Source organism: Manis pentadactyla, chromosome 11, assembly GCF_030020395.1.
Source record: "Manis pentadactyla isolate mManPen7 chromosome 11, mManPen7.hap1, whole genome shotgun sequence".
Lineage (NCBI taxonomy): Eukaryota > Metazoa > Chordata > Mammalia > Pholidota > Manidae > Manis > Manis pentadactyla.
This window is the reverse complement of record NC_080029.1, coordinates 30,959,213-30,973,786: the sequence shown is the minus strand read 5'-3', so window position 1 is coordinate 30,973,786 and position 14,574 is coordinate 30,959,213. Positions and strand designations below refer to the sequence as shown.

Genomic DNA, 14,574 nt, shown 5'->3' with positions numbered 1-14,574 from the left:
AACAATAGTCTGTAAGTAGGTTTTTGTTGTTGTTTATATAATTACTGTACGTTCTATCCAGTTAGACACCAAGGATGTTCAGCTTTTGTTGCCTCAGCATCTATCACTTAGTAGGTGCTCCATAAATACCTGGGAAGGACAGCGGGAGGGAAGGGGTGAAGGGAAGGAGAGAGGGAGTCAAGGCTAAGCAGCATCTCCACCCCACTCTGAGCCCTTGCAGGATCATGACCACCTGCATTTTCAAGCGGAAAATCTGCCCTTCCAGTTGGCCAGTTTGACCAATAGTTTTACTAGAGAATAAGCTGAGTGGACTTTGAAACATTTTAAAAAGTGGGTGGTGGAGGGGTGGCATGAAGAAGTCTAGATTTCTTCAGTATTCACGTTGTTTTCAAGTAAGTCCACCTGAGGGAAAGAGTCACATCCTTTTCAGTCTCTACTGTAGACCGACACCCTGAGCAGGGCCCAGCACGTAGATACTAGGATCCAAACGATGTTTACGAACCAGTGAATGAATGAATAAATATCAGAGGAGGTCGCAGGTGAGCTGGCAGCCTGGGAGGGGAGAGGTGGATACCACAGCATGCCCACTTCACTAGCTGCTTTTAGACCCATTCAGGGAGCCAGTCCCCAGTTTAGGATTCAGTTCTTTAGATGGTGACCCTTAAAAGAGCATTGCCAGTAAAAACTTCACCTCTGGAAGGTGAAGCTATTTCAGACTGTCCTTGAAAGAAAAGTAAACTTGGCTTCAGGTTTTCCCAATACGCATCTATACTTCCTCACACAAAGCCCAGACATTTACACTATTTTGTCACCAGAGGCCAGCTAACTCTCTCAAAGGTAACCCTCACTCCACACCACCCCAACTACCTCCCAATCCACTCAGGGCTTCCAAACACCTACGGAAGACGCTGCAGGCTGTGAGGTTGCCACAGTGCACTCCTTACTGGATGAATCTGCCTAAATCTCACTCTGAAACCCCAGAGGTTAACGTTATCTTATTAGCAACACAAAGTGGAAGAGACTGAGCTTTTTTGGTTAATCTGCTTAGTTTCCGTGGTTGCAGGGAGCTTTTCCGAGGAATGCGGCTGGCTTTTGTTAGGGGAACTATCTAAACCCAAACAAAAAATCCTCCAACATATTATTCGGCATAAATCTGCCAATCTAATTTAGATTGTGAAATTCCACTGATTAAGTCCTGGACCTGTCCCTTTTTTTCTTACGGAGTCGACAAATATCTTTGCTATTAGGAAATCTCAGGCCATAAAACGCGCTACTTCAAACTCCACTTATATTCTCTCCCTCCGCCTCCTCACACAGCACAAAATCCGCTCCTTCGTCTCAGCAGCGCCATCTGGTGGTGGCTCAAATTCTCAAATACTTAAAAAATTACTAAAGACCCCGGAGTGCCTAAGTGTGTAGGTGCATTATATCTACAAATTTATCTATCCTATTTGAAAATGAAACAGAAAATGCTTAATGTACTGATTCACTTAAAAATAACAACAGTAAACCTATTAAATGTTTAACAGAAGTAACAAAATTTAATGAAAAAAAACCCCTTATAATACTTACCTGGCAGGGGAAATACCAAGATCACGAAGGTGGTTTTCCCAGGAAGAGGTTTATCCATTGCACTCCGGATGTGATGACCCCTGCAATTTCCCCAGATGTGGGAAACTCGGCTGCATCATTTCTGGTAGTGGGGGACTGCGTTCGCGTTTTCCCTTATTAAAAATTAAAAGAAAAAAAACTTATTTTCCAAAACGAAAAAAATTCTATGAAAAGAGAATATACATTTTTGCACATCTCTTTAATGTCTGGCTAAAAAAAAAAAAAAAGCCAAACTATCATACCTGCTTCTTCATTCAATCTCTTTCAATATCTCATTTTGGTTGAAACACATGAAGAAAATCTAGCCTCATACAGATATGTAGTAGGAAAAGGGAGGAATATTTTAATAACCTTTTCAGATAATTGTGGGCATTCTTCTTTGATACTATACAAGAACACAACAAATTATGGTTTCTTAAAAGGTTAGTTGGGATGTGCAATCTGGAGTCATAACCATGAACTTTTTGTACAATGCTCTACTAAAATCCATTGGTCTATCTTGGACTTTGAATAGATTTTTGAATCATGATTTTGTAACCTCATTCATTATCACATGGAAATCATTGGTACAGAGCTATGCAGAACTTCCAAATGTTCACACATTTCTATATGACATCAGATATCACACTCATTAATATTACTTATCAATCAGAAAAGTCTTTCAATTCTTGGGAAACTCAAGTTCATGACAGATCCAAGTTTTCCAAAATCCTGATTTTCATTTGAAAGCTGGAGTTTCATCATTGGGAACAAATACTTATCAGTCATTTTCCTTAAAGTAACAGTCTCACTTCATTCATTTTTGAGAAGATATCTACCAAATACTCAAGCCCAAACAACCATAGTTTGCTTGACAATCATTTTTTTCAAGAAAAACGGTGTTCTATGAAAAAAAAAAGCAGCTAGTTTGGCTAGCAACTCAATCACATATGTGCTTTTCCTCGAGACAATCCTGTATTCCCACAGGCAGTAGAAGTGCTCCAGGGGAACTTCACATTTCATCACACACAATGTGAAAGAGGATCAGGAGTTGAGATGTGATTAAATTAGCAGTGTATTTTGTCAAGGACGTTCGTAAGTGAAACTGGTACTTCAGTCACTGTGAGTGAACAGTGGTGAGGAGCACAAGGAAGCTGTCCAGTCTGGCATCAGTGCCATGACATGTGCTAAGGTGCGAGGACTTTTACCCCTACCCCCATTGCTTTGTGCCCCTGCTGCAGATAACAACATGAGAAGACAACAGTTTAATGCTATTGGAAGAACTGAAAAACATTCTTTGGGACAAACCTCCCAGTATGGGCTACAGGAGGCAGGAGGGAGGGGCTCTAATATTCTGTCATTAATATCATTTGCTCAGATATGGGGTTAAGAGAAAGGCCTCCTGTGACTGGAACCCATTTCCTAAGCCCTCACCTCACATATAATTTCCCATTGCCTGTACCCTTTCTGATTCCACATAGAAAGTCTCCTTAGAGACACATATTTCCCTCCCCACCCAGGGCAGACTGAACAGCACAGGTGGAACCAGCTGGAAGCAACCATTCCACCTCCCGCCTATGCTAAATTTAACCTTTCCTTTTCCTCTTCCGGTCATCACCTAACCCTAACGCTTAGAATAAAGAAAAGGCTACAAGGACCAAGTCTCCTGTGAGGTAAGGACCACAAAATAAGCCATCTGGCAGAAGATTAAACTCCCCTTTATGTACGCAGCTCGCAATACTTGGAATCCCCATTCCCTTCACCACCCAGTGTCTAGTACTAGTTCAGCCTCATTCATCTCGCAGGTCTCAGCTTAGACATCACGTCCTACCTCTCTCTCTCCCTATATACAGTGCCTTAATTGTATATATACTATATATAAATAATATTTTTATGTGTAAATAAAATATAGTTAAAGTACTAAGTATAAACATATGTATATGTGTTCTGCATATATGTATATACAGTATACATTTTATATAGTTTTATCTATATAAACGTACATATATATAGTGCCTTCATCATCTGTTGTCTTACTTGATTTTCTCCACTTCATGGTAAACTCCAAAAAGGCAGGAGTCATTTTCTGTCTCATGCACTCTCAGGGAGTTTTAATCACAGACAAAACCTGTTTGTGCATTCATTTTCTAAGCAGCTGCCTTCAGATGGGGCGTGCCTCTCCACTCGCCACAGTGCCCCACCACATCCCACCATCACAAGAATGCATCACCCCTCACCCCTTGACCTGCCCGAGCCCGGATGGAAGTGTAGCTTGCCAGTGGCACTGCCTCTCACACCACAGTGGGCCTTCAGTGCACCTTTATCAGGGGAATGGCTCTTCTCTTTTCCCGTTGGGCACAGCACAGAATAAGATGGGAGTGGGCGTTTCTGTATCTGGCCACCCAACTAGCCATGGCCCTCAGGACGGCCTTCATCTGCTGGGGTGCCATGTGCTTGGCAAGCTGCTTCAGGGCATCCCAGCACATTCAGTCTCGCCAAGGAGACTGTGACCCAGAAGGTGGAATCCAATCTCTCTTCTTTTCTTCTCTTTCCCCCCTTTCTCTTGTCCAATATTCCCTGGCTTCCCCTCCACCCCAGATTCAACCACTTCATTTACCAATCATGTGATAGTCAGTTTAGACTAGGCAGCAGAGTGTCTGCTCACAATAATGCTCTCAAGCAAGAGGCTCTGCTCCTGGAAGGTCAAGTCTTACAGGAAACAGAGAAGGGTACCGTCTTAGGGGTGAGGCTAAGAGATCGTGGTAAGAGTTCGGGAAGTTAGGCTGGGACCAGAGCGTGAAAGGGCCCTTAATGCCAGGCTGAAGGTGTATCTTTTCCTACAGACTTTGGGGTGTACCATGATCAGACTAGTGTTCCATGAGCATATTTCCTAGAGCTGATCTTCTGGCCCAGACTTCCCTGTTTCTGCGTTCTCACAAAGTAGTCTCCAGGGCCTGTCACTGAGACTGCACAGGAGGCCCTCCTGATTGGGTGACTGCAGTGTGACCAGTGTCTGAGAGGAAGGGCAGGGCAGAGCGGCAGACATTCATCCTTCTGCACCAGCCCACTTTCCTGCACCAAAACACGTTCGCCAACCTGAGCTGGTCAGACTAGAAGGGGTGGGACCTGCAGGGCTCAGAGGATTAGCACATCAGCCCCAGCCTTGAATGAAGTATTTCCGTTGTCAAGCAGACAGGGTGTGGTGTACCCAGGCCCAGCCCAGCTCCTTTCCTGGAGGAGGGGTGGGGGCAGGTGCTGCAGAGAAGAGCACTCTGCATGCCTGTCAGGGCCTGACATTCCCAACCACCTGTCCTCCAGGAGACCTCATGCTGCCTCCTCTCTTAGAATGCAGCCTGTTGCTGTGTCCTCACAAGGTTCTGCTTGCATTCTGCAGTTGACTCACCATGCCAGCACCATCTTTCATTTGGGAGGAAGAAATGAGGAAAGGCATAAAGGGGGGATTCCATTAGGTAAAGGGGTAATCGGGAAGCTGGACCTGACCCCAGCCCCAATTCTACCTTCCGAGAGCAGGGCTGCCTGAGTCACCTTGCTGTATTGATCAGGGCAGGGGGCAGCCTCGAGCAAGTGGCCTGGGCTTCTGGAACCACTGCAGAGGAGGCTGGTGTCATGGGAAAGACCCCAAAACTACTGTATTCTCCATTGTTTTACTGAATGTGAATTATCATATATTTATTGTAAAAAAAAGTCTTAAAAATTCCAAAAGTAAAGAACACTTTTAATCATCCCTAAAGGTATCAATAAAGAAACATCTCCATAAAGATATCAGTATCTGACTTTTTCCTATGCCTATCAAAGTATATTTACTAAAAAGATGGAAAGGAAATATATTTTTTGTTTATAATTGGGACCAAGTTGTTTTTGAGGTATTTTGTATCCTGCCTTTTAATTTATGAATGTTTCCCTAGTTCTTTAATTCTCTGTAAACAATCTAATTTTAACAGCTACATAATATCACATTATGCCATAAAACCAGAGAGAGGAACCTAGAGTGAGGAGTCACAAGAGTCACTTTCAAAAAGAGGCAGGAAAAGCAGTATGGAGGTTCCTCAAAATAATAGAAATACCATTTGACCCAGGAATTACACTCCTAGGAATTTACCCTAAGAATGCAGCACTCAAGTTTGAAAAAGACATATGCACCCCTGTGTTTATTGCAGCACTATTTACAATAGCCAAGAAATGGAAGCAACCCAAGTGTCCATCAGCAGATGAATGGATAAAGAAGAGGTGGTACATATGCACAGTGGAATATTTTTCAGCCATAAGAAGAAAACAAATCCTACCATTTGCAACAACACAGATGGAACTAGAGGGTATTATGCTCAGTGAAATAAACCAGGCAGAGAAAGACAAATGATTTCACTCATGGAGTATAAGAACAAAGAAAAAACTGAAGGAATAAAACAGCAGCAGAATCACAGAACCCAAGAATGGACTAACAGTTACCAAAGGGAAAGGGACAGGGGAGGATGGGTGGGAAGGGAGGGATAAGGGGGAAAAAGGGGCATTACGATTAGCACACATAATGTAAGGGGGAGCACAGGGAGCACAGTACAACACAGAGAAGACAAGTAGTGACTCTATAGCATCTTACTACGCTGATGGACAGTGACTGTAATGGGGTATGTGGTGAGGACTTGCTGATGGGGGGGAGTCTAGTAACCACAATGTCGCTCATGTAATTGTAGATTAATGATACCAAAAAAAAGGCAGGAGTGTGCTGCTTGATAGGAGAGGGTGCCCTGCCATCTTGACTCAACTCAGGCGTCAGCCCCTCCATAGAATCTGTTAAGCCCAGTTCAGGTAACACCAGTCCCCCGAGCTCCCCTAGTGCCATTGTAGCACTGTCCACATTATTTTAAACAGATTTCTTTTTATTTCAGTCTCTCCCACCAGACCACAAGGTCTTTGAGAACTGGGCTCTATCTGAACAAGTTGTGACTCTCCAGTGTCCAGCTGGATACTGGCACATAGAAGATACTCAGTAGATGCCTTGCAAAGAAGCAAAGTTTAAGTAACCCCGTTGTCAGGCATTTAGACTGTTACTAATTTGTAAAGAGGGCTTTCTCTTTCTCTTGCTCTTGCTCTCACTTTCTCAGATTCTATGTTGAGTGAGGAAGAGGGTGGAGGCTGACCAAAAAAATCTTGTTTGGGTCTCTTGTAGTCACTCGAACTCTCCTGTAAATAATGTTGGGATGGTTTGTAAATAAATCTTTGTCTGCATTATGATACAAGGACAGATGCTAGAATCAGACAAATCCCAGTCCACTATTTGATAGTCATGTGGCTTTGGGCATATTACTTGTCTCTCATCCTCACTTTCCTCAGTATAAACTGGAGATAATAATGGAAGGATCTACTCTTAAAGATGCTGAGATACTGCAGGTCAAGTTTTTAGCACAACATTTGAACACTGCAGCTAACTTTTAATTGCTAAATGGAATTTCTGCCTGCATGTTATAGAATGCCACATGGCCAAACTGCTTTCCAGAAACACAGAACAATTTATAGAGGCATACAGCATGTGGGGCCTCTCATGGCATCTTCTCCAGCAAGGACTTTGGTCATTTTTTCACCTTTGCCAAATCTTCACAAATGTTATGTGGGCCCTGGCTAAACTTACCTGGAAGTTCAGCAATAGGTCATCTTTCTCCTCACAGTCTAAGCAACCAGCACAAAATGCACAGCCACCCCATCCCCAGGCTGCAGAGGGAGAGGCTAAGAGGTACGGAGTCGAGTGAAAGACCATGGCATTAAGCCATGAGGGTGTCAGTAGGGAAGTTCAGAAGCCAGTTTTGCACATGCAGCCTAATGATGAAATGGGGAACTCAAGGGGTGGAGAATGGCCCCAAACAAGATTCTTTCTGTCTACTTGCCCACCCAACACATCATCATGGAAAGTGAGAGCATAAAGGCTGCTTTGTGATCAGCTTGCTCCAAGAAGAGGCCAGAGAGGTTAAGTGGCTTGCCCAAGGTCACACAGCTGAGAAGTGTCATTGAGAGTCTCAAGACCCCAAGGAATCCACAACTCACAGCTGGCAAATCTTGTCAACAAGTGCATTTGTGTTGGTCCTCTTAGCTCCATTCACAAGTTCCCCAAGAATGTCAGGGTGACTAAGGGAGCGGAGACAGCACACACTCACTGGGGGCTCCGAAAGCCAAAATCCTTGACCTGTGCATCAGTCAGTTATGAGAAAAGATGAGTTGTGTGGGCAGGCGCCCTGCAGCGCCCTGCTTCTGGAGGGTACCTGTGGTCCAGCTGGGGGCTCTAGGGCCTTCAGGGAGGCTCCTCCCCCACCCGCTCTTTCCTGTGCCACATCCACCTCTCTATAGTTATTTCATGTGGAAATTCTCCAGTTACTTGGCTATCGTGTTAATTAAAAAGAAAAGAGGGGAAACTAAGTTTACAAAGCACCACGGCAAACCAGAAGTCATTGTTATTGGAGTTTTATTCAAGTCTGTGTGTGCTCTGGTGGTGAGACCAGGCTGAGATCGGCATTACACTGTAATACAGTAAGAGGTGTAGCATTGAACCAAGCCTGCTTGGCATCCCTAGTAACAATTTACAGTACCTTGAAAAAACAAAAGCCAAAGAAAAGAACCTGATGCTTCCTTCAGGACTTTTCTATTTTTAAATATTGTTGACAAATTACAATAACTTAAATCCCAAAGCAAAATGGGAATTCAAAGACACAGGGTCAGGACACATGGACACGACACCAGAGCAGGGATGGCCTAGGGATCAAAACTAGTAGCTAAATACAGAGCAACAAAACAAACAAAAGTATGTGGACTTTCAGTTTACTTAGACTCCAAGGCTCTAACAGGGAGGAAAATCCCAAAGTAACTTCTCTGTGAACTAAGTAAAACCCACCTCCAACACCTTTCCTTAATCCTCTAGAATATACAGATAATCTGACTCCATCTGTGTGAGCATGTGCGCGTGCATGTGAGCATGAGTGTGTGTACATGAGCATGAGCGCGTGTGCATGAGCATGAGCATGTGCACATGTGTGTTTAGGATGGAGTGAGGAAAAGTAGATAAGGTTAACAAGTTCATCACTTCCCTTCTTTGCAACAACTGGGTGCCGAGGGCATGTTAATTATGACAAACGGTCTTTTCTATTTTCAGCTGCAGTCCTGTGCTAAAGACCCAAAGCAAGGTGACTGGCAGAGGCCGCACGGAAATAGGGGCAGTAAGTAGCAGGAAGGACCAGTCCCACTGGCTCCAGATTAAAGAGTGAGCCCAGGGAGGCCAGGGTGCTTCCAGGCCCAAGCCCAGATATGGACACAGGAGGGGGCGGGGCCTGTCAATATCTCTTCAGGATGAATGGAAAATACTCAGTGAAGAGAAGCAGAGGAGGGGCTCACAGCACCAACCAGAAGGCAGGGTCAGACTAACCTGTGAATTAGCCTCCTTCAGCCAGGCCTGCCTCCTGCTTCCCAACACCAGTGCCAGTGACGGGCACCCAGGCAGCCGGGCTGGGAAAAAGCCAGGACCCAGGATGCCCCAGAAGTGGCAGAGGGTTTTCCTCCCTGATGTGGATCTGCAGGCACCTGCATTCCTGATCTAAGGAAACGATGATTTGTCTGGCAGAAGAGAGGCACCACAGAACGGCAGCCATCTGCTCCTTCCCCCAACCTCCCCCCACCCCCCCTCCCCCGAGATGCCTCTGGTGTTTCTGACCTGCCTGCCTGGGGCCCTCGCACACCCGAGCCACAGGCACAGGCGGACTTAAACGTGCCGGGAGGGCAGGGAGGAGGCCACCAACGTGCAATTGGGGGAGCCAGTGTTGCCAAGTCAGGCCCGGTGCCCTTGGGCGTGTCACTGTATCCCAGAGCAGCCTCGGCCTGAGGGAAGAGGGGCCTGTGAGGAACCCCACACCATGACACATGTCCAGGGGCAGCAGGCCCTTTCCCAAAGATCTTCCAGGAATTGGCCTGATTCCAGTCTCTAAATAAATCAGACTCTGGGAAGGACTCCAAGAAGTCAGAGGCCCCAAACTGTCCTTCCGATGCTGCCTCCAGCCTCCCCATCTCCCATTCCCTCCTCTGTAACACACTAGTGGTGGGGATGAGAGGCATAGCAAGCTAAGTGTGGGAATAAGGATGCTTGTAAACACCAGGTGCTACATAAATGCAGAGAAGCCTGTGCCTGACCCCATTAATCTTGCTAAACTACCTCCAAATCACTCCATTTCCAAAAACCAAATGGAAAACAGCAGGCAAATGCCCTGGGCAAAGTTGATGAGAACCACAGTCAACTTCAGTGATTCATCCTTGTCCCCCGCAGGAAGCCACATGCTTCTCTGACCCTCTGATATCTCATTGTCTGGGTGAGGGAAGCAGGTTGCAGGTTGCTTTTACAGGAAGGAAATTTGAGAGGCGCAGAGACAAGCCTGGGGTCAGACAGCAAAGGCAGACTGGGGCACTAGGCCAACTTGCTCAGGTCTCAGAGCCTTGTGCCCAACTCAGCAATCAGCCCAAGCAGCTTTTCAATTTCTCTTCACTTGCATCTTCATCTTTAAACATTTCCCCTTCTCTACCAGCAAGTATATCAACTGTAGAAGGAAAATGATGTGATTTTGTAAAAGGAGGAAATATTAGCACTATCCCACATCATCCAAATATAAGGTTTTGTCATTATCACTACCAAACCCTCAGGACACTAAAGGATGCAAAGAGCATCCATGAACCCGTCTTAGAAATAACCCGTGAGGACAACTGGGACATGTACTCAGCCCCTGGAGGTGGCCTGGCTCCCCAAGGAGGCAGACAGAAGGCGGAAGGAGATGAAGGATCCAAGAAGGGAAGAGGGCAGTGGGTGCTTCCTCTCACTGCCCTCTACGTGGTGAACACCTGCCGTGAACACCTGCTGAGAGCAGGGCAGAGTCTCTGAGGAAAAAGAAGGAAAGAGGAAAGGGGAGGCGGCTCTGGACCCAGCAGAGGCTTGATCCCAGCTTCAAGGTCTGCTCCTGACCAGGGACAGAGACCCAGGAAGCAGCTCAGACCTGTTACTATATAGGACTCTAATCCCATCCTGCCGCGTCCCCCACCCAGACCGTGTGGCATCAGGGGCCCATCGGAGACCAGGTTTGGAGGAGCTGAGATGGTAACTCTTCGGTCTTTGTGGAAGCTCACAGAGGCATCTTCAGAATAACTCTGCTTCTGCCTTTTGCAGGTACAATCCTCTCCTTAGCAGAGACCCTGTCTTCCCTTACTCCTCCTGGCTGGGTGAGTGAGGACTGTGCTCAGCCTCTTCCTCGATGGCAGCTGGCCATCATTTTGTCTATACTACATCAGTTACACTACCGCTTCCAAGGCAGATGGCTGCACCCTGACAAAAGGACAACAGGTAGATGAGCAAAGGCCAGCTCCCCGCCTCAGACCTCAGTGCACTGTCCAGAGCCAGCACAGCTCGCACTATGCTGCAGGCTGTGCCCCAGCAAAGGGCCATTTAGTGGGGCCAATAGTTGATAGATATGCCAGTAGCTTAGGGACTGGGGCTATAGAGAGTCCAGGGGAGGGGCACAGAAAAGACCATCTGTGCTCCTCTCCCCATCAAAAATGAAGACAAGTCATTTGGTCATCTGAAACTAACAGGATTCACATTTTTCTCCTTCCTAGCTGAGGAGCAGGTGGAGGGGGCAAAAATAATCTCTTACATATGTCCTCGCTAAACCAAGAAGAGGAGAGAGGGGGGATGCAGCAACAAAACCATGGGCAATAAACCCCACAGTGCCTCTGCATCCAAGACTAGGTGGGGGACCCTTAAACCAAAGGGCCAGTGGGCTCATGAAATAAGGAACAATCTGTAACCAAGGTCACCTCACCTCTTTTTCCCACCATAGACAGACAGCAGTGACCAGACGCACCACTTGGGCCAGTTTGGCCGCTCCCCCATCTGGAATCCGGGCAGCAAACGCAAGGAGCCTGCAGGTGGGCCTCCAACATCTCCAGGGGAGTACTTCATGGTAAGAGACAGTGGAGCAACACTGAGAGTCTTGAGAGGGAAGAATCATGATCTAAGGACTCTACTTCCAATCAAGTTGTCATTCCCACACAAAGACAACTGCCCATACTTGACACAGGAGGCCTTAGAGTATATGGAATGGTGAAGATACACATGAGAAAGCTCCAGAAGTAGCTCAACCTTCCAGCTCAGGCAACAGATTCCAGAAAAGTCAGGGTTGGGCCACTGTTGTCCCTCCTACCCAGTTCATGGTCCAGAGCCCAGCATTAGAGGCCCTCTGTGCAGAGGTAAGAGGCCTTGGTCACGCCAGTGCTTGGGACTTGAAGGTCACTATACATCAGTGGCTCCCTAAGCCCCTTACAGACATTGCCTCAGCACATCATTTTCAGAAGGTCCCACTGATGGCTGCACTTTACTCCCAGGGCATCGTGGAATGAATGGCCTGGGCAAGAAGGAATCCCCTCAGTCCCACCTCCCAGTGAGCTGCCCTGCCCCAACCAATATGCTATTCTGGTGCAGTGCACAGATAAATACCAACCAAACATATAACCCAAAGTCAAATCCACTAATTCCAGGGATTGGAGGAAACGGCAAGGGAAGGCAGCAGCACAGAGATCAGACAACGAAGGGGACAAACACAGGAACTTTGCCTCCAGCTTCAGAACTGGAACCAGTGAGTGAGGAGGCTCCCTAGAAACTATGCCTGGGATGAGCATGTTTGTACCCGAACCTAGTCTGACCATGTCTGGAACCCAGGGAGGAGATAAGTGCCATCAACAGGTGCTGCTTTCTGCCCTTCTTTGGTGATTCCAAAAGGAACAAGGACAGACAAGCTGTTACCCTCTTTATTGCAGCTCAACTCAATCATCCTGACTTCTTCCCCTCCCCCACGTTCTCACTGAGGCAGGTCCCCTTACCACCCAAAGGCTCAAATAAGTAAGTGGGGCACCTGGAAGTGGGGAACTCCTCCATCCCATGCTGGGGCACTCTGCCTTCAGCCCTCTAGCTGGAATGAAAGGGCTCAGCACACAGAGAAGCTCATCTCTCATACCAAACGAGATTCTGATTCATGGGTGTTGGGGAAGATGTGGAAGAGGGACAAAATCAATCACTGAACATCCAATACTGGTGTGTTTGGGAAGGATGAACACAGGGCTAACAAAGGGACCCCAGACAGGCTCTGGGCATACCTAGGGGGCTGGGGAGAGGGAGCAGCAGACAGATTGGCTGAGTGACTCTGCAGGGTCACCCTAAAGGCGAGGAAGACTGTGGAGGGTGGGGGACATGCATGCACCCCTTCCTCCCCTACACAACCAGAGCTGATGGTCACAGCCCTTCCAGTGGACAGAATGGGTAGAATGGCCCTGCAGGGGCAGGAGACCCTCTGAAGTGGCCCTGCTTCCATCCCTTCCATCTTCAAAGTGCATTATCAGTGCAAGAAGTAGAGCTGGATCTCGGGGGTCCAGCTCTGGGAAAGGGCTGTGCCAGCCAGCTCCCCCATCTCCTCCTGCCTCCCCCTTGCCCACCTGACAGATTTTCACGCTTAAGACCAGAACTCTTGCTGGATCTCATAAGGGGCAGGCCTGTGTGCGCTCAGCTCAGCTCTGCATAGCGGCACAGTGCTGTCCTGACTCTGGCCCTCTGCGTCCAGGTCCAGAAGCGTCCGCTCAGCAGGGGGCAGCACCCCCGCCCGCAACGGGAGCAGGGCCGGGAGTCCAGGCCGCTCCTCCGCGGTACTGCCGCTGCTGGCGAAGCAGGAGTCCGGGTTGCTAGGCGTCTCCGCGCTGGAGCTGTTGGCCGGGGAGGCGCTGCGTGCGTGGCTCGGGGACACAAACCACCAAGGGTCCAGCCGCTGCCGGTTGGCAGAAGGACGCGGCCGAGGCAGAAATTCCAGGGTCTTGGGTCTCTCCAAGGCAGAGTCCTGCTGTGTGTTCCAGCGCCGTGGTGTTGGGGGGAAGACCACATTGGGGTCAGGGAGACGGGGGAACTCACCTGGGTCTCGGCTGGGGCTGGGGGTTTTCAACATTCCTGGTCAAAGAGACAAAGTGAGAGGCATCGAAGATGGCATCACATTTCTGGGCCAGATATACAGCACTCCCTCCCCACATTACCGCATCCTTAACAACTGTGGATAACAAATAAATATTTAATGAGGACCTACTATGGGCCATGTAGTATGTTGGGAGGCACTAGGATACAATGGTGAACTAAAAGGCTATGATCATTGTATCTGATAATAGTAAGGGGAATATGAGGGTCCCATCTGTAATGAAATAACATAAGGCAGATGTCAGCAAACTGCAACTGATAGGCTGGCCACCTGTGTTTGTAAATAAAGTTTTACTGAAACACAGCCACACCCATTGCCGGATCCCACTACAGTAGCAGAGTTGAGTAGGTACAACAAAGACTATAAGATTCACAAAGCCCAAAATATTTACCATCTGGCACTTTACCAAAAAAGTTTGCAGATCCCTGGCATATGGAAGTGTCTGTTCATTCATAGTTCATCCATTTAATAAACATGTGACAAGAACAATTCTAAGTATTAGAAATCTAAAGATGATTAATATAAGGTCTCTATTCCCAAAGACAGCACATATCTGAGTATAACCAAAAATCTAAAGGTGGGAGGGGCAAGCCGAATGGTAAAATACAGTTGCCATTCACACTCAAATCTCTTTGAAAGGGTAGTGCTAACCCCTCCCTTCCTCCTGGATTACAGAGTTTCAAAGTCAGACTTATGTCTTCTAGCGAGCAAGGAATAGTGATGGGAAAGACCTAGGAGGACAGTGTATACGCCCAAATGTCCCCGGTATTGGATGGAAGAGGTACGCATATGCCTGGGCACAGCCACTTAGCTGGACAGGTATCCATGGCTGAAGAGTCAGGCGTGAGTAAGGGATGAGTTATAAAGGGTGTGATGCACGGGTGGAAGCTTGCCTTATGAGTGTGTCTGTACTAATGCCACAGTGACAGGCAGGAGCCCA

General features: G+C 47.4%; 1 protein-coding gene and 1 non-coding gene across 4 annotated transcripts in view; one reads left to right on the top strand and one right to left on the bottom strand.

The window, feature by feature from the left end:
* Window positions 1-1,564: 1,564 nt before the first annotated feature.
* LOC118926475 (U1 spliceosomal RNA) lies at window positions 1,565-1,728 on the top strand. Its single transcript, XR_005030485.2, has one exon. It is a non-coding gene; the product is annotated as a U1 spliceosomal RNA (small nuclear RNA).
* A 6,314-nt stretch (window positions 1,729-8,042) lies between these two features.
* Window positions 8,043-14,574, bottom strand: part of MAP3K9 (mitogen-activated protein kinase kinase kinase 9) — a 77,449-nt gene continuing 70,917 nt past the window's right edge. For all 3 annotated transcript variants that reach the window (XM_036913330.2, XM_036913331.2, XM_036913332.2), the window contains one exon: window positions 8,043-13,612. In XM_036913330.2, coding sequence (XP_036769225.2) covers window positions 13,128-13,612 — 485 coding nt within the window. In that variant the 3' untranslated portion in view covers window positions 8,043-13,127. The remainder of the gene's footprint in view (window positions 13,613-14,574) is intronic.